The sequence below is a fragment of the Nicotiana tomentosiformis genome, chromosome 1 (genome assembly GCF_000390325.3).
Source record: "Nicotiana tomentosiformis chromosome 1, ASM39032v3, whole genome shotgun sequence".
Lineage (NCBI taxonomy): Eukaryota > Viridiplantae > Streptophyta > Magnoliopsida > Solanales > Solanaceae > Nicotiana > Nicotiana tomentosiformis.
The window spans coordinates 83,796,964-83,814,653 of record NC_090812.1 but is presented as its reverse complement, the minus strand read 5'-3'; the positions used below and the strand labels follow the sequence as shown (position 1 = coordinate 83,814,653).

Here is a 17,690-nt window from a genome sequence, read left to right as displayed (position 1 = left end):
TTCAATAAATAAAATACCCACATTTAGCACAATGACACATCAGATTAATACTTTCAAATAAATAATATTAATAGATAAAGCTTTAAAATCTTAATATTAAACACAAATATCATTGAAACTTTTTTAATTTTTTTTATTGATTGTAAAAAAAACTATCATTTTTTTAAACAAATCTATTTGTTATTACTTCAAATAAATATTAAAAAATAAATATCTTTATCATTTTTATATTTAAAATATGTTCCTGTTTAAATATGATTAAACAAATTGAGTGCCATGAAAAATTTAAATGTATAGATATATTATAAAAATAATAAATAAATAATTAAATTTTATTTTAATTATAAGTAAAATACCTAGGTAAAAATATATTATATAAGAGTAATATACAAGGTATTATATAAACGAGAGGATTTATAATGTCAAGGGCATAATAAACTTTTCAACTAAAAGTATTATAAGATCTGGTCAAGGTGACTTTTATGATAAATAGAGTAAAGTAAAATGATTTTTGTGTAACACAAGAAAAAAAAATGACCTTTAGATAATAAATACAAAATTGAATGATTTCTACGTAACAAAAAAAAAAGAAAAATGACTTTTGTGTAATGAACACAAAATTGAATGACCACCCATAAAATTTATTATTTTTTTAATAGTGCATTTATGTACTAAAAATCCTAGATCCGCCGTTGCTCTGCATATAACACAACAATACCAAAATGTTTTCTAGTTCAAACCCCAAACCAAGAGCAATTTCAGTGTCCCACGAATTCTTATTCTTTGTGCACATAACAGCAACATATATTTCACCCTCCTCATTGGATCAAGCAGCCTACCTTGACGAATGGCGTCATCTTCTTTTACCAAAGCCTCTTGTTTTAAGTAACTTTTTGACTTTTTACCTTAATAACAGAAAACAAAATCAGAAAATTACCATAGTTCAAGAAGCCAGGGGTTGACCAAGGGCTATGATATACGCAAAATCCATTAAAGAAGCTACCGGAAGTCAAATACATATATACTTAAAACATATTCAATCTAATATTGTCACATGGCTCTGGAAATAAATAATAGCTACTACTAAGATTTGTTCTAGCATCCAAGATTCAGTTTAGCTGGAAAAGCAATTACTAGTTGCAGATATGCCTCTTTAATGAACTACACAAACTGGCACAGAAGGCTCTCTTTGCGGTCGAGCTTCAACGGCTAGTGCCACCAGCCCACCACCATTTAGTTGTATCAACTTATTACGAATATGAAACACTGTAATATATTCTTTAGGAAATCATGATGTATCGGCAAAAGAATCAAATCTGATTATTTTAGGAGATACTGTGTTAAATTGGAGGAATATGGAACTCATAAGACTTCAGAGTCAATTCAAAAATTTAAACTTGATGATTCAATCTTTAAAGTTCTTGGCAGTGAGCTACCTCTACTTTTGAAATTATGAATTTATATATATTTCATGTCAGAAATACTAGGTTCAATTGAACCCATAAAGCATATGCCTCTACCAAACTTCAACATACTGAGTTACGTGACTATTGCTGATAGTTTTACGTAGAAACACCTTTTACACTTGTGCAGATTTGAGTAACAGTGGACTTCAAAGCACAATTTAGAGACGAACTCAAACTGAATCCTTAGAGAAATGCGGGAAATTTCCATATGGAATCCAATTCTTCATTAGTATAAATGACAGTTGCATCATGTTAATTTCCTTAATTCATTTGTAACAAGATAACATGATGTTTCACTTGATGCTGTATAAGATCCCATTTACAACACTCCTACTCTCTCCTCTTCTTTCCTACCTAGAGCAGCTAATACTCTATCCACAGAAATTGAAAAAAAATAAAAAAAAAGCTAAGGAACAAATGAAAGAAAGGAAAGATAGAGAGTCTTGAACTAGCTGCGTGTGAAATGTTGTGATGGAAGCAGATGTACTTGCATCCATATTCTTTTGTATGTGGCGAGAGGTACTCACTCCAAAGATCGATACATAACGACTTCCAGTTCTGCTTCAGCAACTGAAAACTCATGCTGCTACCATCAGACATCATTTTTCAAGCAGCTTTGTAAGCTGTTCTCGAGCTTCTTCAAGGGCACCTAACAAGTTCTCTGGTTTCCTCCCACCTGCCTGAGCAAAATTAGGTCGACCACCCCCTCCACCACCACATGATTTAGCTAGAGGCTTTATAATGTCACCAGCTTTAATTCCAAGATCAACAACTCCAGGGGTTAAAGCAACGACAAGACTAACTTTTCCATCTCCTGGGCATGATCCTAGAACCACAGCTGCCGGATCTTTCAACAAATCCACCAGATATTCTGCCGCATTCTTGAGTGAATCAGCATCGACATCATCCATGGACTCAACTAGGAGCCTAGAAAACATTAATTGTAACAAGTTAGAAGTATCAAAGTGTTGTTACTTATTCACGACATTTAAGCACATAAACAAAAACATTAAGCAGCAGTGTACACTTCATCTACTTCTTTTGCAATGCAAGGAGTAGGACCATATTACTGACTGAGAAAAATTAGTTCCATTGCATATAAGTGCTGATTCACTGGATTAGAATTGCAGACTGTTATGCGTCCTTTGTTTGAGATATTACTCTACAGACTGCCACTTTCAAGATATACAAAGGAATAAAAGAAGCCAAAATAACAGGTAATTTAATTGGAAAAAATGTATACTGAGATTTTCTTTACAAGGACAATGAATACAACAGCATTTGCTTACCTAGTATTTTTTGAAGTTCCAATGGTAGATGTTCTGCTAGAAAGTGTTGATGCCTTATAGATTGCTGCTTTTGCCCGAGCAGCTGAAACTTCATTTCTTGTCAATCGTAGTTCTTCCAAAAGTCCTTCTACCCTGCCAGTTACTTCTTCAGCTTTTACCTTCAAAAAATATGATTTCACTTCAATACCATAGAATTAATCAAAAGCAAAAGAGGGTTTATGCTGCTGTTAGAGCAATTAGATGTACAATCAGTGACCTGTTCAGGAAATTTTTTAAATTGCCTATTGGTTTAGCAAAATTTCAAAACCTCTTTCCAAAAATCGAAACCAACTTGATGGAAAAAAGTGTTTGGTTTCAAAAATCAACTTAAAATACTGTTTCAGAAACAAAATATAATAATATTTTCACAAAATACAGAAGTTACAAAAAATATTATCAAAAAAATAATCTCCCCACAAAATTTTTTCCTAATATTGTCCAATAACATGTTGAACAACAAAAATGTCAAAGAAAGTTTCCACTGAAAAGGTGTCCATGAAACCTTACTTTGAGAGTGGAGCATAGCTGCTTCATGTAGTTATCTCTCGTAAGGACATACTCAATGAAAGCATCTCCAGCTACAGCTTCAATTCGCCTAACTCCTGATGCAATGCCCTGTTCAGATATGATTTTGAATCCACGTATCTCAGCAGTATTGCTTACATGGGTGCCACCACATAATTCCATTGATACGCCAGGAACCTCGACTACACGTACCTATATAGGTTTTCATTAGGGAAGACCCAAATCAAACAATTTGAACTTTAATACATGGTAAAATCTCATTGTCAGACTTAATCATCAAAATGGACAGATGTACAGTTTAATCTCTATGTTTCAAATACTCAAAAAAAAGAAGGGCTGTTAGTCATTCCGAATGAGCTTTAATAACATAAGTAATAATAAGGTAGCAACCCGGAGCTATAATCATCGCATTCTTAACGTAAAATTGGTAAGAATTAGCACCTGCTCTCCATATTTTTCTCCAAACATTGCAATTGCCCCATCTCTTTTTGCATCAGTCAGAGACATGACTTTCGTTTCCAGAATCGCAGCATCACCAATCCATTGGTTGATCAAACCTTCAATTTCAACAAGTTCCTTGTCTTGAAGAGGCCGATGGAAGTTGAAGTCAAATCTAAGACGATCAAAAGCAACCAATGATCCTGCTTGAGATGTTTCCTGACCAATTACTCTTTTGAGTGCTGACTGAAGTAAATGAGTAGCTGTATGGTGAACCTGAAACGAAGCACAAAATTTAAGTTGATAAACTTCAATTAGACCAAAAAAATTCTGGAGACAAATGGTTAAATCAGCATATATTGAAATGCAATGGGAAGGCTAAACAGATGATTCAGGAAGCCCAGCTACTACAGAATCTTACATCAATTATTTTTCTTTCCTGAAAATGATGCATATCCATTTATTTTCTAGAATATACAACATAATACCTTAGCCCGTTGCCTCAAGTTTGCATCAACAGCAGCTTCTACTTCTCGGCCGACCTCTATCATACCTTCTGTAATTGTCCCTTTGTGGACGAATATATTACCCATAGATTTTTGGACGTCTTTTATCTCTACAATGGCTTGCTGTTCATTTTCAGCCTCCATCATATATAGAAAACCGTTATCCCCAATTTGGCCTCCTGACTCAGCATAAAATGGAGTCCTGTTCAGCAAAATTTCCACTTCACTTCCTTTGGAGACTTGTGCTACAGGACTGCCATTTACCAACAAACCCTCAACCACTGATGTGGAACGGAGAGTATTGTAGCCAAGAAACTCAGTATCAGGAATATCTTCAGCAAGGTTTGCACCATTTTCAACTCCTAGTTTAACAGTATCATGTGCAGCCTGAGATAGCTGTCTTTGCTTCTCCATTTCTATGTCAAAGCTATTCATATCTATACTGATTCCACGTTCTTCAGCAACTTCGTTTGTTATCTCCACTGGAAATCCATAGGTGTCATACAATACGAATGCATCCTTCCCCGACAGACAGGGTGCAGTTCCCTGAGCATTTAATAATGCATCTGCCAGCATCTGGTCAAGAAGTTTTTCTCCCCTTTCTAGAGTCAAGACAAAACGAAGCTCCTCCCTTTTCAATTCCTCAAGTATGCGGGATGCTCTGGTCTTCACATCAGCATCTATATTGGTGCTTAGTTCAATCACCTTTTTAGCAAGTATCGGCAAAAATGCTCCTTGGAGATCACCCATCCCATCTCCCTTTACACCAAGTAACCTGCCTGTTCGAACAACCCTTCTAATGAGGCGACGTACCACATACCCCCTCCCAATATTTGATGGGTTGACACCATCAGATATCAGATAAACAACTGCACGCATATGATCTCCAATTATCTGGATTGATCAGAATTAGAAGGCTTTCAACACATTAGAAGGTAAATCAGTTCACAAACAAAACGACCAGTATAAATATTACTTACAATCTTTCAGTTGTAACGCACCTTAAGCTTTGTTTTTGTAGAATCATCCGCAAGAGCATATGAGACATTTGCCAATTCTGCAGCCTTCTCTATGATGGGAAATATTAAGTCAGTTTCGTAATTGTTGGGGACCTGTGAAAAATGAAGAGAATCTCTAAGTAAACAATGTTGAACAATCACAATGTATGAATCAAAAGTATCATAAATCCTAAATTAAGGGAGGTTTTTTTTGCCACCAAATCCAGAGGCAAAAAAAAGAGAGATCTGATATCTAATTTGTTCCTACACTGACTCAGAAATGTTGTTGTCTCACAATTACCTTCTGCAGAATCCTGGCCATACGCTCTAAACCAAGTCCAGTATCTATATTCTTTTGCTTTAAAGGCTCAAGTGAACCATCATCCTTCTTATTGTATTGCATAAAAACAAGGTTGTAGAACTCTATAAATCTTGTATCATCTCCAAGATCCTGATATTTAGACCACAGGGTTAGATAAAACGAAGAGGAGCAAATAAAAAGCAAAGCAGAAAAAATGTATGAAACTATGAGACCACCTCACCTGAGCTGAAAATGAAAAGGGAAAAGGCATGTTAAATGTCTAATACTTACAACATTGGAAGTGCCCCTCTCGGGATGAAAATCGTAATAAATTTCAGAGCATGGACCGCACGGACCAGTAGCTCCACTTGTCCAGAAGTTGTCATCTTCTCCAAGTCTTATTATTCGCTCTTTAGGAACACCTATCTGCAGCATGAAACAAGGATAACTGTGTTAGCACCTCTGCCTGGGTTCCCATAGTAGAGTACTACCTGTAAATAACTGAAGGTTAGAGGATAGAAGACCAAGATAGCATCCAAGATATTCCATTCAACATCAAATGTCGAAATAAATGCAGTTATTGTTAAAACTTGGTTGCAATAGACTTCTCATATTTGGCAGCACACAGGAATCCAACAGAGAAGAGGTTCCTTTGAGTTAAGAAGGTAGTTGAACAATAAACGTATTCTTCTAAATTATTAAAAAATGTGTTCTTCTAAGTCATTAATTGAGTTATCCCCGTGTAACCTAAGTCATCATGGAGAAAGCATGGTGTTCAGCCTTGAAATTCATCTAAGCTTGAGGATACATTGGTAGTTCACAATATGAACACATCATGCATATTTCAGGACCCTAAATACAGTATTGGTTGTCTGATACACTTCTCTTCACTCGAAAGCAATGAAGTTCTTTAGGCATCTTTGAATGACCACAGTACACCTCTGTTCAGTCTAAATGGAAGGTCGTCCTCCAGCAGTTATTTACCAGATCATTACCATGCAAATCTAGTTAATTGCATGAGGATTGATGTTACCACTACACTAAAGATATAATGCATCAGACAAATCTTTAAGTGCTGTACCTCATCATGCCATAGTGCAAAAGTTTCATCATCATCTTGGTAAACACTAATCCATAATTTATCAGCTAAGAGTCCATATCTGCAAGCAAAGACTATTTGACAGTCAGTTCCTTTCAATGCAAAGAACAAAAATTGGAAAAACTATACATATGTTTGCATATATGGATGCAAATGTTTGGTTTTTTTATCACATGCAGCAGCAAGAAGATTGAAAAATATGATTGAAAATTTGTCTCTTAAAATATTATTAACCATAGGATAATGACACTTTTCAACTGGTTGTTAAAGGGGCTTCTATTTGAACCAACAAAATTGTTAACAAATAGCCAAGTTCATTTCTGTCCTTAATTATATGCCTGAAACCATCATATAATATCTTTTTAGATGCTTTTGTCTCCATTCATGGCTCTTCTCATTTTTGAGAAGGGGTCTATATAAGCAGAAAATATGCTGCCACAATAGTTTCCTCCTTGGGAACATGTATCATCATACTTCTATCAAATAGCATACAAAGTAGTTGATTATGAGACTGCATAAACACGACTTATCTTACTCTGAGGTGGAGAGCTCCCATGCCCACTTAATGGCTTCCTTCTTAAAATAATCTCCAAAACTAAAATTTCCAAGCATCTCAAAGAATGTCTGATGTCGGGATGTTCGACCCACATTCTCAATATCATTTGTCCGGATGCATTTCTGAGAAGTAGCTGCACTAGGCACTTCCCTCGGCACCTGTTTAAAGTAAACCAGAATTTCTTAATGTCGAATAGAGGTATTCACACAATTCCATCAGCTTGATATCAGCACCAACAGTAAAATAAGGAAAGAGAATCAAATAATTTTGGCGGATCTTCTAGTTTGTAAGAAACCTATTTTTTATGTTTCCCAGGTGAGATAATTAATAGAGGTACAAAATGCTATATTTTCATGTAGAGTTTTCTTGAAAATTCATATTTTCATGTAGAATATTATTCCTCTCATTTGCTTTTCAAAAGACAAAAGATAATATAATTAATAACGACAAAAAGTTCAGTCTGACCTCATAAAATCAAACACGGACTCAATTTGAAATGGATGGAATAGAAGGTTTTCTGTTTAAAGCATTTCAAGTGAAACAAGATAATTGCAAATATAAACAAGAATAATCAAGATATGGCTGTCAATTTACTATTAAGATCCAGCCCATGTCACGCTCAGCAAGTGATTCCATGCATTTTATTAGTAGATTTATGTCTTTTAGCTTTCAAAAGTTCCTTCTGACTTAAATAGCCATTTGACAACTTTTGCAAAAAAAAAAATTGCAATACTTCTTGTAGAAGAAGGTTTGAAACTTTGGCTGGACGGCTGTCATTTTTTTGAAGATTTGTGAGTGGAAAGGGGGGTTTTCAATGAAAAATTACCTGAAAGACATCCATGGAAAGTTTTTTAAGAAAACTTCTGGAAAAAAAACTTAAACAAAAAGAACTAGAATGCTTGCGATTTGCAATTATGATGATCAAGCAATGGTAAAAAAGAACTCTAAACACAAGCACACGTCTGTCATAGACATATTTGCTCGATGTCCTAGAAAGTTTTGTCCGACATATGGAGAATTAGATTTCTTCAATGCTGATAAAGTACGTTTAATTTTCAAACCAATGACTTTTCACCAATCAGATGTTACTAGAAGTAAACGAAGACTTTAAAGTTGGGGAATCCCATGTAGAACCTTTCCAAGGAATATAGGCTTGAACTGAAGCATTCCTGCAATTGTCAGTAGAACTGTCGGATCATCCGGGACAAGAGAAGCACTTGGAAGAACCTTGTGACCTCGGGAAGCATAAAAGTCAAGGAAGCGCTGACGTATAGAGTCACCGCTTGTTTGGGGATCCCTTAATTTTTCCTCTACAAGTTCCTCAGCCACAGGTTGCGCTGAAGGTGAAAATGAGGTCCTATAAAATTTATATACTTCCCAAAATGAAAGCTGACAAGAGAAAGAAGTTCTTAATATAAAAGAAGTTCTTATTATAAACAAAGAATGGATATACCTTTTGCGACAAACTGTACTACTCTTGGTCCCTTTATACGAGCACGTCCATGGGATAAACTACTTGCATCAACTAAGGTTTGAGTCCTAACAATCAAACCTGAAGAATACCGATAACCTGCATTCAATTGTCAGCTTGGTGGTTTAATAGTTAGAAAAACAAAAATCTTTCATATTTTCCAAAATTTGTGGTTGGCTGAACAATCTGTTTGGGAAAATCTTTTAAAAAAATTCTTTCCAAAACATTTCAAGTTGAGTTACATAGTGGATAAAATTTCTCTGAGATCAAAACAATTTCCAAGAAATTTGAGCAACCTACATATATGGGTCTCAAATTCAAATTCCTGGCACACACAACCAAAATGTTTTTAAGGAAAAGACTGGAAAACAAGACTTTTCAATTTCAAAAAGATAAATTCATGAGTTACATTAATCAATATGGACGGATTAAGAATTTTCAAACCGCCTCCAATCAAACTAAGACCAAATCTGCAGTTTTAAAAGTTCACCTGATTGTTTTGATTTTAGAAACTTAGATACCAAAATCCTGATGTACTAGTTTTGTCCAAAACAATGTCAATAAGGTATCAAGAGGTATTTCCAAATATAATACTCAAAAGAACTGGCACATTAAGCCTAATCGATTAGAATCCAAAATTTATGTTCCTATATTAGAAACATACTATTCATTGGGAGATAAATTGATGGAACAAAGTGCATGAGTTTTACTATAAGAGGTGGATTCAAAATTTAAACTTTATTGGTTCAACCTTTAAAGTTATTAGTATTGAACCTATTATATTTTTAAAGCTATGGGTTCATATATATTATTTGTTGCGATTTTAGTTGATTTTACGCATATATTTATGCTCCGTGTCAAAAGCTATAGGTTCCAGTGAACCCATAGCATTAATGATACATTCGCCCCAGCTTACTATTCCAGATAATGTCAACGAAAGGTGACAACAAAACCGGAAATAGCTCAGCACTCAAGGGTGTGACCCAACAGTTAATGAAGCAGGCGCAAACCTTGGAGACTAGAGCTCTAATAAAATACCAGCAGAGACAAAAACAAACAAGTGATTTCTTCCAATGCCTAAGCTTCGGCAGGCCCAGTGGCAAAAATCAGGCGAGGGCAAACTGGCCCAAATACCACCATTTAAGAAAAAATAGAAATAGTTCACCATTCTCAGTAGCATATTTTCACACGCTATATCTAGATACCAATTAATAAGAAGAAAGACTACCTCTTGAAAAGGGAAGATAAGGTTTTGACTGGAATCCTGAAGTGGGAAATAGAAGTAGAAAGTCCCTGCCATGGCTGCTAGTTTTTAAGGAATAAGGAAAGTTGAGGTTGGACATGGAGTCTTCTACGCCTAAAGTGTGTGCTTCGTTTCAAGTTGGCAGTTAAGTACGTTGGTGCACCCACAAAGATAAGCCTCTGTGGGTGTGGCATATGACACATCCACATACTCTCTTTAATTATCCTCTGATTGCAATTTAGAGCTCCCCTGTGTCGGATACATGATTTGGGCCTTACCCAGCTAGAGCCGACCCGGTTAAAGCCCATATACACTACTCCCAATTTTCAGGGTTCAATTTTAATATTTAGATTTAGATACATAAGGGTCATAAATTAAGGACCAAATACATAGACAGCCCCGCTAATTGGCATAGGTTTTCATTTTGGCACTCCATTTCAGCTATGTTCCATTTTGACACTTTTACCTCATTCCTTTAATGTCATTTTAACACAAAAAACTAACTTGTCACATTGATTTAGTTTCCTCACTTGATAGGCACGTGAGACTTTATTTTAACAATAATAAAAGGTCATAAAGTTACAATTAAACTCCATTTAAATGCCCACCCTCCTCCCCCATTATTTCTTCCATCTCCTCTTCAAAATAATCCTTATTTTCGTTCTGTTTCGCTCTTCATCTCCATGATAACTTCAAAGTCTGCCTTTTTGCAGTTTCTTTCTTTATTCTTTTTTTTGTTTCTTCATGTAGTAATATCCCTAAGCCAAACCTAGATCTTCATCCGAACCTTGAATTTTTCAAGTGAACCCTCTCCAATTTTCAAACCACCAGAAAAACAAAAAGAAAAAACTTTAATGCATGGCTAAATGGACACTATCAGCAGGGGTGGAGCTAGCCCTCCGCTTACGGGTTCGACCTAACCCAATAGCTTTTGTGCAGATTCTGTATTCGTCTTGTGAAATTCATAAAATATGTATAAATTATTAGTTTTAAGCCTAATGACTTAAAAGAACTAAAATCTCGAACACATAAGCTTCAAATTCTGGCTCCGCCTCTGACTATCAGTACAAGAACCATAACGATGAACGATGGTTACTCCTATAAACAGCCTTAACTATCAACTGTACAGCAAAATATGAAGAATTAAATTAAGAAAATATGATTCTCGTCCTTATATGATGAAGAATCCTTCAATAATCTATGGTTTCATCTCCTAAGGCTAGGGACTTGGGGGAGTGGGATTAGGACAGAGGACTTTGGGAGTTAGAGAAAATAAGGAATTTTTATTTTCGGGTAATATTCGATCTGGGTAAATAATTTATAGAACCGAATATTTGGGTTAAACCAAGTTGACAAGGATAAAAAAATAGGTGTCCAAATCTAATTGGATGGTTGTTACACATTAGAAGCAAGTATAAATACGCGCTCATTTTTATATCAGATAAAAGTTTTTGTGTTCAAATGACACATAAAAAATAGGGTTGAAGTACCAAAATGGAATAGAGCTGAGATGAAGTGACAAAATAAAAATTGATGCCAAGTTAGAGGGGTTGTCTATGTATTTGGCCTAAATTAATGGGAGTTTTATAACTTTACCTGCAAAAACCAAACTAATTACCTTTGCCTACCCATTAACTTTTTACCCATTAAACTAATTACTCTTCCTATCCATCGTAGCTTTTGTATGTAATTACCTATTTTTCTCGTTTATTCTCTATATTTTACTTTTTTTCTCCTTTTCTTTTTATTTAAAATTTTTCAATTATATTATATTTTTATTTTTTACCATAATCTGAATTCATACTTAATTTTGGCTCATTTCTTTTACTTTTTATTCCTCTTTTTTCTTTCATTTTGTTCATTTTCTTTATTTTTTATTCCTTTTCTATTTTCATTGAACTTTTTTTTTAAATTTTTTCTACATAATCTAATTGTATTCTCTTTCTTTTGCTCCTTTTCTTTTTTCTTCTTCTTTTATACGATAATAAAAGATAACTGATGCAGTAAATATTCGTTTACCTTTTTTAATATAACACATATATTTTATCTTTTTTATCTCATTTTTTCTTCTCTAAATATGTTATTAGATCAACTGATACATTATAGCCGTTTTCTCCTCTCTTTTATTTTTCCTTTCATTTTTTTTCTAATTTTTAGTTTTATTTATTATTATTATTATTATTATTATTATTATTATTTTCAAATCATTTTTTCCTTATTTCCTATTTTTTTCATAATCTAATTTTGCACACCTTTTTGCTTCTTTATTTGTTTTTATATATTTTTCTCTCTTTCTTTTTTCACTATATTAAAAAAATAACTTATTATAATATACCTTTTTATTTATTTTTATTTTTATTTTTCATATTAATTATTAAAAAAATAACTTATTCTAGCATATAGTATACCAAAAAAGAATATTAGTAGCAGTTGAAGTATATTGTTGTAGTATAATATGATATTCATATGGTATATATTATATACTGACAGGGTACATAGAGAACTGGTTCAATTCTTTAACCAAAAAAAAAATTATCAGTCTTCTATGATACTCATATGGTGTGTGTGTGTGTGTGTATATATATATCATATGCTAATACGATATCATAGAGGTCTGATTTATTTCTTATAGAAACACACTCAATCCTCTATGATACAAATGTGGTATAATATCATATACTGACATGGTATCATAGATGACTGATTCACGTATTAGTGTCTAACATTAATGTAAAATATGTTGCACAGTAGTATATAAATTTACAAATAGGCATGTTACTACTTTATGTCTATTTGTACATTTACTTCTAATACAGTAAATAGCATCTCCATGGAATTCCATCTAACACCTCTTTTAAGAAAAAAATTGTAAAAAGCATGAGAACTTTGTTAAAATATTTAAAAATGATCCAGTTAAAAATTTTAAAAAAATAAAAAAAAACCCAATTATAGCATTATATTGTATATTATAATAATATATTATTGCAGTAAACTATGTACTATTGAATTATATATTATATACCAAAATAGCTTACAATATATGAAAATGATATCTTATGTTCTTCATTCAACATTATACTATTACATTAAAATAGTATAATATTATGGTATATTGTATACTATTACAATATACTGTTGCAGTATATTGCACATTATTACAATATACCGTTATAGTATATTATATACTATAATAGTATATTGTTGCAGTATAGCTATATACTCCTATAGTATATTGTATACCGTAATGGTATACTGTTAGGTAACTGTGTTCTTCTTCGATTATTATAGTATATCGTTACAGTATATTGTATACTATAATAGTATATTGTTGAGCTATATACTCCTACAACATATTGTATACCTAACTGTGTTGTTCTTCAATTTTCAGCTGAAAGATTCGATCTCAATCACCTCAAATCAACTCCAAATGTGATCAAATTTCAGTATGAACTTTCAGAAGGTACTATAAGCAATATTTAATAATACCTACTTTGAATCAAATAAGAAATCTTCGAAAATAAAAGTTGAGCTTTAAGCCAACAATGGTGGATATTCAAACACACATAAAAATTTAGATCTGGGAAGCTTACTCGAAGGTACTATAAGCAATATTTTATAGCACCCACATCGAATCAAACAATAAATCTTCAAAATAAAATTTTAAATTCAGGAGCTTCAAGCTCAACAATGGTGGGTCTTCATACACACACAAAAATCATAAGGAGATGAGGTAGAGCAATAACTTGGGTTGACCCTCTTAGTGAAGATCGATCTGGTAGAGGAGAAGCAGATCCATTCAAGTCCACTACCAAGTAAGCTTGCAAAAACAAAGCCGAATGCTTTTAACATTCTGTACTTCAAATAAGAAGGTAAATAGCTAATGGGTGGACCGAATAAATAGTTTGAGTTGCATAGGTAGGAAAAGTAAATAGTTTAGGTTTGGGTATTAAAGAGTAAATAGTTTGGGCATAACGGGTATAAAGTGAGATTTTAAATTAAGAGCGTATTCAACTTATTGGATATATATCATTTTTGATTTTTTTTAATATACAATTGCTCCCGCTGTTAAAATATGACTTCCTCTGTTTTAATTTATGTGTCTTAGTTTGACTGAGCAAAAAATTTAAGAAAATAGGGAAGACTTCAAAGTTTGTGGTCTTAAGCTAAATATGGGTATAATGTACTAAAATGCCATTGAATATTATCATCTGAAAAGTTGGAGTTATAGAATTACTAAATATAGAAAAGAGTATTTGTTCTTAGAGATATATACATAAGTAACTCTCTAAACTTCTCCAAAAACTTTGTTACACGCTCAAACTTTATGGGCATTCTCTTACCCCTTCCCCCCCTTATTCTTTTTTCAGAAAGTATTATTTATCCTTAAAAGATGATGTGGCAAAGAAAAGAATTTTACCTTCTAAAATGTGCGTGGAGAAGTAAAAAAACAGATAGAACCGAATAGGTGTCATTTTCCTATCAAATGTTATACTACTAAATATAGTTATTATTTCTCTATACCCATTAATCCACCAGAATCAACACCATCTCTTCTTCGAGCACAACATTTCCAGATGCGACTTATAAATCTCAATTGTTAAATGTGATTTATAAAATACAATTGTTAAATACGACATATAAATCGTAATTCCTAATTGTGACTTAGTGCGCTACTTATAAATCGCAATTGCTAAATACGACTTATAAATCGCAATTACCAAAAGAAAGAACAAGAAAGGGGTGTGAATAGTTCACTGTTTTGCTTTTGGTTGATGCTGGCCGGTTGTTTGAGATGGAGGAAGACACCGCTCAAAAAATTATTTCAAAAAGATCCTACTAGAAAGGAACTTAATTTCCTCCACTTTATATGAGCTAATTCACTCTCTCCATGTTCGAATTAAATGCGGGGAATATCCCCATCCCTTTGACAAAGAAAGACAAGAACATGATGTACGTCCCCTGGAAACCCATGGAATCCCTAACACTAATCGATCTGGGGTGAAATTTTTTCATTGTCAAATTCAACCTTGAAGTAAGCATGAATAAGGTTCTGACAGAGAGGCCTTGGTTTGTGACATGCCACTTTCTATCTATACGAAGGTGAGAACCTAACTTTGTTCCGACGGAATCCAAACTAGCTATTACTGCAATTTGGATCAGACTCCCATAACTTCCAACGGAATTTTATGATAGATTAATCCTAGAGCAAGTGGGCAACATAATTGGCAAACTACTGAAAATAGACACATGAACCTCATCCACCCTTAGGGGAGGTATGCTAGGATCTGTGTTCAGGTTTCACTCGACATCTTCGTCATCACCTCCATTACCATAGGTACCCACAATCAATCCATCTAATTTGAGGGGGAAGGGATACTCTGCAAGGGATCTGGGAGAATCGGCCATACCTTACAATACTACTCATTTGTAACGACCCAATCGGTTGTTTTGAGAATTTACACTTTGCTTGGTTGTTTGAGGGCATGAGTGGCTCCGTATGATGTATTATGACTTATGTGAATCGTCAATTTTGATTTACAGGTTATTCGTAATTGATTTGGAAGAATAATCCTCATCTAGAAGCTCTAAATTTGGAAAGGTTTGACCAAGTTTGAATTTTAATATTTGACCTCAGATTGGATTTTTGATTATTCCGTTAGCTCCGTTGGGTGATTTTGGACTTAGGAGCGCGTCCGAATTTTTGATTTGGAGGCCCATAGTAGAATTTGGCTTGAAACAGTGAAAGTTGACATTTTAAAAAGTTTGACTGAAAGTAAACTTCTTGATATTGAGGGCGAATTTCGATTCCGAAAGTTAGAGCAGGTCCGTAATATCAAGTGTGACTTGTGTGCAAAATTTGAGGTCAATCGGACGTGATTTGATAGGTTTCGGCATCGGTTGTGAAAGTTGAAATTTCAAAGTTTATTGATTTTGAATTGAGGTGTGATTCGTCATTACGATATTGTTATGTGTATTTTGAGGCCTCGAGTAGGTCTATATTATGTTATGGGACTTGTTGGTATGTTTGGACGGGGTCCCGAGGGACTCGGGCGTGTTTCAGATTGATTTCGGGCTATTTTTTCTTTATTTTGCACTGCTGTGTTCTGCTGGATCTAGTATGACCGCACCTGCGGCTGGTTTGCGCAGGTGCGATGGTCGTAGAAGCGAGAAGAGGAGTCGCAGAAGCGAGAAGAGGCTGGGTGAGAAAGACCGCAGAAGCGGATTTTTGTAGCGCACCTGCGTGCGCGCATATGCGGGATTTGGATCGCAGGTGTGTAAGGTTTCGCAGAAGAGGAATTTGACATCCGCAGGTGCGGGGATTTCTGGGCAAGGCTATTTTCACAGAAGCGAAGTTTTTACCATAGATGCGGTGGTCACAGATGCGACTATTTGTCCGTAAATGCGGAAAGTGCTGGGCAGAAGTTATAAAAATCGAGGGTTTTGTTCTTTCTTCATATTTTGAGATGTGGGACTCAGATTAAGGCGAATTTTGAAGCAAATTTCATCACAGCGATTGGGGTAAGTGTTTTCTACTCAGCTTTGATTACATTTCATGAATCTATCTCTATTTTTGGCAATTGGTTGAGGAACTTTAAAGAGAAATTGGGGGTTTTGCCCTAAAGTTTTATAATATGAATTTTTGAGTTTTGAACACCGATTTGGAGTCGGATTTGAGTGAAACTAGTATGGTTGGACTCATAATTGAATGGGTTATTGGATTTTGGGAGTTTTGTTGGGTTCCAAAGTGCGGGCCCAGGTGTATTTTTGTCCGGATTTGGGATTTGATTTAGGATTCGATCTTTATCATTTGGAATTTGTTTCCTTGGGCTTTATTTGATGTATTTGAGTTGCTTTTGGCTAGTTTTAAGCCGTTCGGAGGTCGCTACACGCGCAAGGGCATTCTTGGAGCATCGCTGGGCTTGCTCGGTATTAGAATTGGCTTGTTCGAGGTAAGTAACTCTTCTAAACATAGTGCTGAGGGTATGAAACCCGAATTATGTGCTATGTAATTGATATTGAGGTGACGCACATGCTAGGTGAGCGTGTGGGCGTGCACCCTGTGAATTTGTGACTCAGTTGTTTAATGGCACTGTTTAGTGGCACTATTTTGTTAATATTTGTGTTTTCACCATGTGATTAAGTAATTGAGCTGTACATCATGCTAGATATCCTATTTAGGCTTTATGTTGTTATTGTTGGGACCCATAGTGGTCGTTTCTTGCTGTCATCTCATCGATTTTATTGATATTTCATACTCAGTCATATTCATGCATTCATATCATGTCCTAGTCTCAGTTGTTACTTATTGATATATCATATCATTATTCCGGGTCAGTTTTCATGACATTGTGAGCCCGTGGACGAGACTGGAGAGATTGATGACTGAGGAAGGCCGAGAGCCTGATTATGAGTGACAGTTATGGGATCGGGTTGTACGCCGCAACGGTTTTATTGATTTATGATAGCGCTTGGGTTGAAGGAGCCCCTCCGGAGTCTGTACACACCCCGAGTGAGCGCGAATGATATTATTGAGGGGTAGATTTCCCTGGACATGGATTTGTTCGAAGTATTTGATACTTGGAGATGGATTTCTCCACAAGGTTGGATTGCCCTTTTTCCTCAGTACTGGTTGACTTACAGTCAGTTTTTGTATGTTCTAGGATGGATTTCCCTAGGCCGTATGGGCCATATACAGTACCGAGTGGTTGAGCATGATGAGTGAAAAGTGTGAGACAGTGAGATTGAGTGCTCTGAGAGA

At 34.7% G+C, this 17,690-nt stretch overlaps 2 protein-coding genes across 7 annotated transcripts in view; both read right to left on the bottom strand.

The window, feature by feature from the left end:
* LOC104101101 (expansin-like A2) overlaps positions 1-17,690 on the bottom strand; it is a 169,559-nt gene that overhangs the window by 10,432 nt on the left and 141,437 nt on the right. The gene's annotated exons all lie outside the window — the stretch shown is intronic.
* Positions 1,659-10,136, bottom strand: LOC104101084 (alanine--tRNA ligase, chloroplastic/mitochondrial). Of its 3 annotated transcripts, XM_009608500.4 has the most exons (13): positions 9,917-10,136; positions 8,671-8,787; positions 8,352-8,554; positions 7,197-7,375; positions 6,644-6,722; positions 5,854-5,988; positions 5,563-5,712; positions 5,265-5,375; positions 4,246-5,157; positions 3,761-4,033; positions 3,302-3,511; positions 2,756-2,913; positions 1,659-2,393 (listed from the first exon to the last, which is right to left on the bottom strand). In XM_009608500.4, exons 1-13 carry the CDS (start codon positions 10,029-10,031, stop codon positions 2,066-2,068), a joined length of 2,970 nt encoding a protein of 989 aa, XP_009606795.2. In that variant the 5' UTR covers positions 10,032-10,136; the 3' UTR covers positions 1,659-2,065. The 3 variants fall into 3 exon arrangements, with proteins under 3 accessions (XP_009606795.2, XP_018627932.2, XP_070042484.1); XM_018772416.3 differs by lacking the exon at positions 9,917-10,136 and having other exon boundaries at positions 8,352-8,574; XM_070186383.1 differs by lacking the exons at positions 8,352-8,554; positions 8,671-8,787; positions 9,917-10,136 and having other exon boundaries at positions 6,644-6,735; positions 7,197-7,331.

Bases quoted from the DNA above. Each gene is read 5' to 3' on its own strand.
- LOC104101084 (XM_009608500.4), bottom strand. From the start codon at position 10,031: ATGTCCAACCTCAACTTTCCTTATTCCTTAAAAACTAGCAGCCATGGC. The intron at 5,158-5,264 runs GTGCGTTACAAC...TGATCAATCCAG, and splicing joins CTACAAAAACAAAGCTTAAG to ATAATTGGAGATCATATGCG. The intron at 2,914-3,301 runs GTAAGGTTTCAT...TATTTTTTGAAG, and splicing joins AGCTATGCTCCACTCTCAAA to GTAAAAGCTGAAGAAGTAAC.